The 12,130-nt window shown below is 36.1% G+C and overlaps 2 protein-coding genes across 2 annotated transcripts in view; both read left to right on the plus strand.

The window, feature by feature from the left end:
• Window positions 1–12,130, plus strand: part of LOC125196813 (methionine aminopeptidase 1A-like) — a 101,686-nt gene that overhangs the window by 11,167 nt on the left and 78,389 nt on the right. The window lies entirely within an intron of this gene.
• Window positions 10,684–11,400, plus strand: LOC125194633 (agamous-like MADS-box protein AGL80). The gene has a single exon (XM_048092882.1). The coding sequence runs from the start codon at window positions 10,684–10,686 to the stop codon at window positions 11,398–11,400; it is 717 nt and encodes a 238-aa protein (XP_047948839.1).

Raw genomic sequence — 12,130 nt, forward strand, 5'->3', positions numbered from 1 at the left:
CGCCCCCAAAAATGAATGCCCTTGCCCGGATCGAGCCCGACGTGGGGAGACGGTGCCGGGCTTGAACTAGGGTAAGGGCAACAAGGGAGAGTGCTAGGAAGGTGATTGTTTTTGCCATTGTAGATGTGAGTGGGAGGAGATTGAAAACTTTGGGTTTGGAGTTTGACTTTGAATGTGCAATGTGTTAATCTGTGTGATAATGAAATTCTTGTTATGGGGTTTATATAGAGAGAGTATTTGAATCCATATAGCATGCTTGCATGAGATTGCATTCAAGAATATAAATATTGTTTTTTTAATTGCATTGACCATGTGTGTTTGCAGTTTCCTAGAACCAGGTTGGACCTGATTTTGGAGTAAGTAAAAACCACAATTCATGTGGGAAAGTACTGAGTGACTAAAGTTGGTCTTAGAAAGTTTGAAGTTCAAGAAGAATGTCTGAAAATTAATCGAATTCTTACTTTAGTAACACTCAAAAACCTTGATGTGAATCTACTTTAGTGAGAAAACATGCGTGTAATTAAGATGTAATTTGATTGGATCCGGGATGCATGATCTATTTTCAAATTACAGGCTAGACTTTTGAGGAAAAAACAATCGAACAAGAGATTAAACTAGACATTTGACATAACCTTTAATCACACGTAAACATAACAATGGACGATCCTAGAGCTTATACTAGGAGTACTATTTTTTCAATTTGATCCAAATGTTAGAGTAGTAATGGATCACATATTTGATTAATTAACAAATAAATATACGTAATACTTTTTATATATTGATCTGTAAATTTGTACTCATATATCATAAATTGTCAATATATTGAGTCACAAATCGTACATATCAAGTGAATACGGATAATATTGCGTAAATAATCTGGTGGGCGGACGGAAAACCATAGAAGTATTAGAAAGAAAAATATTTGATAGTAAGAAGGTTAGAAAAATGATTATACTACAATACTGTCGGCTTCTGCTCCATCTCTTCACTACAAAAATATTCAACAAGGCTTCCATTTGACCAGCATGATGCTAAAATAAAGGTGATTAATACACGCAATTATTTAATTTGGAAAATGAGAGCACCAAATAACAATCAACAGACTTATGTTAATGTGTGTGTGTGTGTTATTGATTAATTAATTCGTAATTAATTAGATCTTCTCACCGATGATCATGTACTGGCTGGCCGCCCAGATCTTGTAACAACTAATAAAAATATAATTCAAATAACTTAAAAATGAGATACCAGATGCACAGTATGACAGAAACAATTCAGCCACACACTTTTCCATATGAAAGTAATTGCTTAAATTAATTTTATGTTTTATTTTCTTTGCTTTGCTAAGTTGTACATAATTTTTGTATTCCAAATACTAAACAAATTTAATATAATATCGTTAGTTATCATCATAATTTTGTGCATTCTTTCCTTATTAATTTACATAATCCGTGATAAAAACATACGTGTAGAGTCACCATTCCCGCACCTTATAATAAATTGAATGCTACTATATAAAGAGAAAATGAATCGTAATGTTATGTATACAAGCTAAAATATTTATATTATCGTCAGATTTAAGTGTATCCAGCCAGGTAAGGCTTTACTTAAACCGACCAACAATGGTGGATTAATTAAAATTAATCACGTGGGTTTAACCAATTTTGTTGGCCCATTCCATGCTAATTAAATTTTGACATTCAACGATAACCTAATTCAAATAACTACGATCCGGATTTAAGGATTCTATTTACTTCTTTTATATTGTTGAACCCTTTTTATTAACTACAACATGCAAATTTTTAGTCATATTATTGAGATTTCACGCGTGTTTTATTCTTCTTTGATTTGATTCATTTTATAAAAAAAGCAATCGATTATAATTCCCTATTCATTCAAAATGATTCAAGTGTACATTCTAAAATTATGCACATTTTAATGATCAACTTGGTTCTCCGTTGAAATAGAAGCTTTGCTAGCTAATTTCTTCGAATTTAAACTTAAATTAACTAATTTTAAAAACAAGCCCTCAAATAATACTAATAAAGTCTTGACAACGAGTTGATTTGGGACATCAATTATTCATGATATATATTCGACACAAGATCATATTTGAACTCATCTTCGCGGTCAAAATTCAGAAATAAAATCTTGATTCCTGCCAAGACATTACTCCCTCCATCCTCCACGAATACAAGACCATGTTTGACCGGACATGACTTTTAAGAAATGTAGTGAAAAATGAGTGGAAATAGTTGGTGGAGTAGTAGTTTTATAATAAAACGTGATTGAGATAAAGTTAGTTGAATATGGAGTCCATTATTAAAAGTTTTTTTTTAAAAAGCAAAGGTGTCATTTGTTGGTGACGGACAAAAATAACAAACGGACGTTACCGGTGGACGGAGGGAGTACAAAATTTGCATAATTCAAAGATACAAATAAATACTTAACGTGATGTCTCAACATAAAGTCTTTTGCATCACTATACAGCCATTTACACATGTTGTGATCAACCAACTACTATATGCAATGTAACCTTTATAAAGAACAATTTTCATTAGCTACAGAAAAGCAATTTCATGAATCTAGTTTGAGCAAAATGAATACCAAAGTTTAAAACCCTCAAATGAACTAAACTGGTTCTAGCTAATAAGGCTGTGACAGAGCTTGTTTATCATAAAGGCCGAACCAAATAGATGATACAGAATAGTGTGTTTGGCAATTGATCAGAGTTACCATCCCATAATCTAACAAGTTAGAGAAATTAATTAGAGGTTTAAGTTTAATCATAGTCGATATATGAAGTTATTCGTTATTCAATAATATGAAAAAAGGTCACATGTTACAATGAAAGAATTCCTAGGAATGCCAAAATGGGTATTTGACTGTCAAAGTCATATTATATGTTAAAGATTTACCATTTATGATTCCTATCTATTGTAACAAAACAAATTAATATAATTTCACAACAAAATTCTTCCGGCATTCAAAGTCGTTTTCAATGAATTTTATATCTACTATTCTTGGATCATACTAACTGACATAAATATTGCATATGCTTCATATGTATAATTCTGAATTCAATGACTAATTCGGGAACTTACCATATCAGACCGTTCAAACTTATTTATACACAATACAAGGGTAAAGAAAGGAAATCGAAATTATTACAATATTATATCAAGTGTAGAATTGAACTATTTTTTCCTATATATACTAGTGGAATCATTGCAGAAAAAAACAGTCAATCCACTAAACATGCCTCGCCAGAAAAACAAAGCATACACAAATTTTGAGTGAGAGAGTCAGAAAATCTACTTTCAAAAGAAGACTTGATAGCTTATTCAAGAAAGCACATGAGCTATCAGTGTTGTGTGGCGTAGAGATAGTTATCATCGTTAATGACCCGAAGAGTCACATTCAACCCTGTGGCCCTCTCATGATCAGGTTATGAATGGACTCATGAAGTTCAGGGCCCTGCTCCAAAGAGCCGGACCCAGAAAATGGTTCTGATGATAAATTCTTGAGTGATAAATTGAAAAGCATGACCGATAGATTGCTAAACTTCAAAGAAGAATGATAAACAGAAATGGGTTCCTCATGACTCGACTCTTTGAAGGTGGAATCTTCAATGAGTAGATGTGAGGCAGCTAAATGGTTTGGATCAGTTTGTGGAAGAAAAGCTGAAGAAGCTCACAGATACAATGAGCTTACAGGGCACAAGGCCAGCTTATGTGCACTAACAATCCACACCCTAGCCAGATGATAAAGCAATGGCAGAACATAGAAGTGGGATTTTTCAACTACTTCAATTGTGGCGACAGAGGACAGATGGTTCGCCCGGCATCCAGAACACTTTTGGCATGTCAAGAGGAATCGAGTTAGGATCAACTGAAGTTGCAAGATCCTTTACTAACTGGAATCAGGGTGGAGTTCCTGATGAGTTTGAAGTGTTGGCCCACCAATTTCTATCCTTGATTTAGATACATCTTATGCTATGTTATGTTTTACCACCCTAAATTTGAAATGAATGTTTTTATATTTGGTCTCAGCCATCTTTTGAATTCAATAAGGGATGAGTTTTTGTATTTATATTTACAAAAAGCACATGCAGCTATGTCATGGATTAATATCTTTAAACCACAAGGACATCAAGTATACAGCAAATGTAATTGGTATATCAAAGTAAAAACAACCGCAGAATTAATACATGCAAGGGAAAAGGGGTATATAATTAATCTAAGATTTGGTTGGTAAGTCCAAGCAATAAACTTATTCAAATTCATATTCATATCTCTTTCTCATTCAACCACAAACCAGACCTATAGAAGGCATAACTCCTATGCTACCTGTTTTTATATTCTAACTGCCGCATAAGTACAACAATAAAACTACCCTCTAAAATCATGTAAAATCCAAGAATCAACTCCCAACCAAACAATTGCAAGTCCTTTGAGCAATGAAGAAAATAACTTAGAAGAAACCAGATTCAAAAAGAATTTTAGACATCATCATCGTCTCAAAGAATATTGAAATAAAAGAGCATATCACAATACAAATTCCACTAAGTTAAGCCGCCTAATGCACTTTTACTACTAACTCGTATATCACCTTGAATTCATGCTTCACCTTGAGATGTATATACGTGTGTTTATTCACCTCACTCAAAGTGTATAAGATATCAAGTAACACTCAAATCAATCAAAAATGCATGGTTTACCATAGGCTTTGCCAATGTCTAACCTCTCCCCACTTCTCGTGTGACCATAAATCTAGAGTCCCAAAGGTCTTTTGTTTAGTTATAATGTAGGCTCAAAGGTAGGCACATTTTGGCCAAAGGACTAATTCCAAAAGATGAAATTCCAAGACATTACACAATCCACTTTCAACTTCAACCATTCACCAAAAACACTTCTCATCAATAACTAGACTTTGTCTAATTTCTTCCAAACTTCCAAAGATTCTAATTATTCTCTTTTATATACTATTTTTTTCTTTTTTTCTTTCTTTTCTTTTTCTTTCTTTCTTTCTTTTCTTTCATTCTTTATTTCTTTCTCTCTTTCTTTTTTTTTTTTTCTAAGTACAACCAACTTCTTCAACTTGATAAGCTAAACACGACCAATTTCTTTCAACAACAAACTCTTCTTTTCATAGCTCAACAATTCTAGAGTCTAGGATTCCCAACCCCTGATTAGCTTGGATGTTAAAGATTGGCTATAGCTCAAACTTGGCTATTAAGGTATTATTATATAATAAGGTTAGTGTTTAGGGTAAAAATGAGGCTAACAACAGTTTGCCTAACATCTTCCCCTATCTCTAAGGTCACTATGTAGACTCAAGAAGACAAGAGTAAGTTCTAGAAACACATACACAATGATGATATCACACATGAAAGAATTAAAGCTCAAGTCTCACCGGGCAAATAAAGATGAATCACGGCTAAACAAGCACCACATTATAATCCTCTATTACTCAAACTCTCAAGTCAAATGGTCATGCATAAAGGAAGGTTCTTTATCATAGACTAATTAGTCTTCACCAGAATTAATACCATAAAATTTTTCAATTCAATTTCAAAAAATTTGTTCAATAAATCCCAACCAATCAAAGCAAAAATTCATGGAGTTCTAACAAAAATAATTCTATCCTAAAACAAAATAAAACAACAAAAAGCAATAAAAGCAATAAGATACGTACCTCAAAGATCCATCATAAATTTTAATAAATTGGTTAATTCTGTAGTTTTTGTTTTCTTCTCCTTCACTTTAGAATTTGATGCAGTCTCTTCTTTAGAAAGTGATCCAATGAGTTAAGAACCAACATCCACCCGCAACAGAAAATCCCCTAATTGGGGACCAATTAATGCTGAAGTCTTTTTGGACCTCTACAACATGCACCGCTTTGCACTCCATCTTCATAACAAGTTCCTCATCTTCTACTGACTTTTCATAGCATTATATAGATAGACAAAAATGTGTCGCTTAAGGCCCACACGAAGAGTGAGCTCTCCAGTTTGCTATATCTACTTCCAATGTTTTCCAAAGTGATAGGAATGGGCTCATAGATAAGCCAGTACATTCATGTCTTCCTCCACATCCAACACCCAAAATTCGACGGGAAATATGAAGTCAAAATCTTCACTTGAACATCCTCAAAAATTCCTTGTGATAGGCGACCGATCTATCTCGCCATTCAGAACAGGATTGTAATGGCCAGAGTGCCGATCTTCATCTTTTCCGAAAAAATGATAATGGCAGAATAAATTTATGCTCGCCCCGCATCACACAAAGGCCTTTAGTCTGGTTCTGCCATTTCCATCGATTTCCATTATACATTGAAACCCTGGATCTTTAAGCTTGCTGTGTAGCTTCTTTTTTGAATTATCGTACCACAGCTTAGATATGTTCAGTCTACAATCATCCACTTTCTTGAGAAAGACACAAGTGTTTTGTCTGTCTCTGTCATTTCCAATGACGAGATATTGAAACTCCCAGGATCTTCTTCATATGCACATTCAAGCTTTGCACGTCGTTTTCAACCTTCCCCAACCTTTGACTGGTGCTCTCCATGTACTTGTCAGTTTTCTCCATGTACTTGGTAGTCTGATTCATGAATGCTGCCAAAATATCTTCAGTAGTAGGCTTTTTCTGCTGTTCTACCAACCCATTAGACACTGTGAATCCTGGCGGTGGTTGCAGGGCATTGTTTGGATTCCCATATGAGAGATTGGGATGCACTTTGTTACCATAGTTGTTATAGTTACCACCACCTTGGTTGAGCAATAGTTGTTGAAGTTCATGTTGTTCCCTCCTTGGTGCACATAGTTCACATCTTCAACTCTTCCTTGCAGTTCTGGTCCAGGTTGTCTCATCTCCATGATCCCCAGTTGAGTGGTTAAAAGATCTAGCTGCTGAGACAGCTTGTCTATTCTATCATCTTCTACAACAGAGGCCACCCTGTATGACTTGTTTCTTTCATTATTTCATCCTTCATCAGTGGAAGCTACTCTCTCAATCACTTGCATGGCATCATTCTCTCCTAATTGAAGTAGTGCTCCTCCGGCGCTCCAATTCAGTTCACGCATTGCATCTGGAGTACACCCCCTATAAAAAGTTATGACTTGGTGTCCCGGACTTAGACCATGTTTGGGGCATCTTTTCAGCAGTGTTTTGAATCTAGCCCATGCTTCTCGGATTGTCTCATGAGGCTTCATTTGAAACTGAATTATCTCTGCTTGCCTCCTTAGAACTTCACTGGGTGGGAAATACTTCTCCAAAAATAAGTCTACCATGGCATCCCACGTTTTAACAGATCCTGACCCCATGCTGTCGTACCAGTCTCTAGCATCATCTCTCAAGGAAAATGGAAATAGCCTTAGTCTGATTTGTTCATCTCTCACCCCATTAAGCTTCACCGTGTTACTGATCTGAATAAACTTAGTAAGATGCTTGTTGGGATCTTCATTGGCCTTCCCCGCGAAAGCATTAGCCTCAGCCATATTTAGCAATCCTGGCTTGAGCTCAAAATGATTGGCATCGATCCCATCGTTGCCAATTGGTGGGTCCTCTACCCCTCTGTAAGCGTACATGTTTTGCACTGGCACCATGGCTTGTTGTTCATTTTTTTCTTAACCTATTTCACCAAATCTGCAAGTTGTAGTTGGAGCTGTTGGACTACCGGATCTGGATGTGGTGCATTGTTCTCTCCATTGTCCGCCATTGTTATTGCAACAAGAATAAGCGGTTCTCTCTTATGAGGTGAAAGTGATCGCCTTTGGTTGAGCCTTCTCTGAGTGTTTCTCCTTCGATTGGATGCTTCGATCTCAGGATCGAATAACTCTAATGGTTGCCCCTTAGAGCAAGTGAGCATACAACCTGAAAAGAAAAACACGAAAGTGAGAATAACTCAAAAAGAAAAGAAAAATAAAGCAAGTGAAATCAAAATTAGTAATCTTAATTTTTATCACGATATTAGGCTATAGTAACACAATATTGTCCCCGGCAACGACGCCAAAAACTTGACTCAACTTATTTTTAACACAAGTATACCCGCAAGTGTACGGGGCTAATGTAGCAAATAGTAAGCTAAGAGTATCGTATCCACAGAGACAATGAGTGTCAACCTAATTACCACGAACCAACCTCAACTACTATCTAGATGAATCGGAATTTTGGTTTTCTAAATCTACTTAAAAACAAGATAAAAACAATTAAAAACAACTAAAGAACTAAAAGCAAATAAGAAAACGGATGTAGATCAAGGATGAGAAGGTATAATCCTACGGGATCGATAACAACTATTCTATGCTCAACTAACTTCCTAATTATGCCAACAAAGGGTCTCAAGGGTTATTAAGCTATCACTAAGGTAAAACTATATCTTTTCTCAAAGCATATAATTTGTAGATTGCTACCTAGAACCGAAGTCTCCTTCCTAGAACTAAGGAAACAACTCCTAATAGCTCCTAAGATACTTAGCTTCATTCAAAGGCTCAAATCTCTCGATTATATTGGCAAAGACGTCAATTTCTTCTCTTTCAAATTAAACTACTCACTTCTCAGTTCTTGTAGTAAAATTCACATGCATTTATAAGGTGATCAGTCAAATAAATGTATAAGCACAGAAGAAATCAAAATAACCACATGAGCCAATCCATAGAAAAAGGAAATCAATTAAACATAAGAATCATTGTATCTCTCCCGTAGAACTCTACGAAGGATTTAGCTACTCATGTTCAACACAAAAGTCAAAGAAATATTCAAAGAAATATTCAAAAACATTGTTTGAACAAGAATAAAACTAAAAGTAGAAACTCCTAGAATTGGATTGGGCGGATTGGAGGTCTTGTCTTCAATCTTGCGATGAATACTCGTCCTCTGCTCGTTCTTCTCTTCTTCCTAGGTGAAAAAGTAGTATTTTTGGGGTTGAAGGCGTGTAGAATGTTGTAGGAGGCGTCCCATGCACATTAGGTTAAATAGGGCTCGAAATTTCCTTGTTTGGATCTGTCGGCCGAACCTGGCGGGTCGCCAGGTTCGTTGTACGGTGAAGCTGGCGAGTCGCCAGCTGCTCTCGGCAATTCTGGGCAAAGGACCTGGCGAGTCGCCATGTTGGTACTGATGCGAAGCTGGCGGTTCGCCAGCCTCGTGCTGCAATTTCGTCCTTTTTCCACCTTTCGCCATTTAAGCTCATTTTCGACCCTTTTTCTATACATTCTTCACAAAATGGTCAACTCTATTTTCCCTATCATTATAAAATTACGAAATGAATGGTGGCGTACCAGGATCATCTAAAAAACAACTACTTCCAGAAGCAGAGATCTTGAATCGGAATAGAAAACTTGGCCAAGCACTCCAGTTTCCGTAAAAAGGCGTGGATGACTGGATGCATCCATGCACTGCTCACCGGCAAAGTTGGCTCAAGATGAGCCACCATACCAAGGCTTAAGCACCAATGTCCAAATAAGAAAATATCAATTATGATAGGTTGGTTTTCATACAAATAATTTATACATGGTTGGATGGTCATAGATATGAATGACAAGTTAATGTAAAGAAAAGTAGACAACAGTTTGGAGAAAGTAACTAACACTGAGAAGGGCCACACACTCAGCTGGTGTGATGTGAGCATCTAGATAGAGGATCTTATTGTTATAGCATATATTCTTTTCTCAATATTATTAGTAGTCGGTTACTTTAGGTTTAACTGAAAGTTATCTTCAAGATTGTTATTTGGTGTAGCATATAAACATGCTTTCTTTCTATAATCAAGATCATCTGATTTTACATTTTCTATCCATTTGAGGACCTAATACCAAATTATATTAAACTCTCTATCTCATTGAAGAAGTTAATCTTTTTTATGATATCGGAGCAGGATCTTGATCTGGCACTTTTACTTTTTCATTTTAGTCCTCTTGTTTTTTCTAAAATGCTCAAGTCAAATGCAACCTCTCTCGGCACAAGTGCTTTCGTTCGTTATCTATCACAAAACACACCAATCTCCGTGAAACTAGCTAATGAGGAGTTTGTTGATGTGGCGACATCAAGTAGAAGCCGTGGTTTTAGGATATGGCCTCAGAGTCATACTTGATCACAATTACCATCCCAAGGTCTAACAAGTAATTAGACATTGATTAGAGGTTTAATGGGGCATTAATAGAGGTTTGATGGGGTCGATTTGTTTGACCAGAGTGGTAACATGAAGCTAGTCGTAATTCATATAAAGAAAAATGATAAAATACTAGTATGCAAAAGGTCATGTGACATTGAAATAATTCCAATATGAGGATTTGACTGTCAAAGTAAGATTATATGTTAAAGATTTACCATTATAGGTTCTTATCAACTGTAATTAAACAAAGCAAATTTATATCATTTCATAACAAAACTCTTGTTACTAGTACCTGACATTCAAAGTCGTTTTCAATAATTTACAGATATACTATTCCTGGATCATCTAATTTACATAACAAAGAGTCAAATTTCAATAGTATTACATATGCTTTATATATATAATTCAGAATTCAATGGCTAATTCAGAGACATACCATATCAGCATATTCAAACTTATTTATACATAATACGAGGTACTATTAATTATATATCAAGTGTAGAATTGAACCCTTTTTTTTACCTATATATACCAATGAAATATACTGGAAAAAAATCAGTCAATCCACTAAACATGCCTCGCCAGAAGACAAAGCATACACAAATTTTGAGTGAGAGAGTCAGAAAATCTACTTTCAAAAGAAGGCTTGATAGCTTATTCAAGAAAGCACATGAGCTATCAGTGTTGTGTGGCGTAGAGATAGTTATCATCGTTAATGATCCGAAAGAGTCACATTCAACCCTGTGGCCCTCTCATGATCAGGTTATGAATGGACTCATGAAGTTCATGGCTCGTTCCAAAGAGCCCGGACCCAAGAAAATGGTCCTGCATGATAAGTTCTTGAGTGACAAACTGAAAAGCATGACCGATAGGTTGCTCAAACTTCAAAAGAAGAATGACGAAACAGAAATGGGGTTCCTCATGACTCGACTCTTTGAAGGTGGAATCTTCCATGAGCTTGATGTGAGGCAGCTAAATGGTTTGGATCAGTTTGTGGAAGAAAAGCTGAAGAAGCTCGAAAACAGGTACAACGAACTTGCAGGGGCACAGGGCCAGCTTTTGTGGACTAACAATCCGCACCATATCCAGATGACGACAGAAAATAGAAGTGGCGAGTTTGCAACTACTTGGATCACAGAAGAAGACAGATGGCTCAGCCAGAACACTTTTGGCATGTCAAGAGGAATCAACTTAGGATCAACTGAAGTTGCAAGATCCTTGGCGGACGGGAATCCGAGTGGAGTTCCTGATGAGATTGGAAGAATGTGGCTCGCCAATTTCTACCCTTGATTGAGATACAATGTTATGTTATGTTACGTTTTACCACCCACCCACACAATACAAGGAAAGCCTTGGAAATAACTTAAAAGGATTTAAATTTTAAAATTAATGTGTTTATATGTGTTACTCCATCTATGTTTTCTTTGTATGCTACACCATGTTGCATTCATAACAAGGGATGAGTTTCTTGTATTTCTGTTCAGGAAGGCAAACACATACAACTGTGTCTACTTTCTAAGTAGACGCAATTATTGTCTTTTAGATTAATATCTTTAAACTACAAGTGATCTTCGATATCAAGTACGTATGTAAATATTCCAAGCCAAATTGATACTGCATGTTAAATAAGCATAGCTGATAGCAGCAAAGGCGCATTGAGACAGTTTGAGCTCGGCACACTCTGCTTCCCTTTCCATCTCAGCTTCCTGCAATCAAGCTCGAATTCTCCTAAATCACTGTGAAAAACCAGCAACACTCGATCGTAAAGCTGAATTTGGGGAAAACCATCAATCTCTTAATGCCATCCTTCCCGCCAAAAAACAACAACCAGAATTCCTGAGCGCGTGCTTCTTGTTCTTGGGCGAGGAAGGAGGAAGTTTACATCTGGAGGAATGACGTAAGCCTCGGTTGGATGCAGATTTCCTATGCAGGGTGACCACGTAGATCATGGAGATTGTTGGAATGAGGAAATCTTAGTTCAAGGAATCAACCAATAAATATAATCATGAAGAATATACAT

Source organism: Salvia hispanica, chromosome 6 (assembly GCF_023119035.1).
Source record: "Salvia hispanica cultivar TCC Black 2014 chromosome 6, UniMelb_Shisp_WGS_1.0, whole genome shotgun sequence".
NCBI lineage: Eukaryota > Viridiplantae > Streptophyta > Magnoliopsida > Lamiales > Lamiaceae > Salvia > Salvia hispanica.

What these genes read in the sequence shown, in the direction of transcription:
- LOC125194633 (XM_048092882.1), top strand. Translation starts at nt 10,684, where the DNA reads ATGCCTCGCCAGAAGACAAAGCATACACAAATTTTGAGTGAGAGAGTC.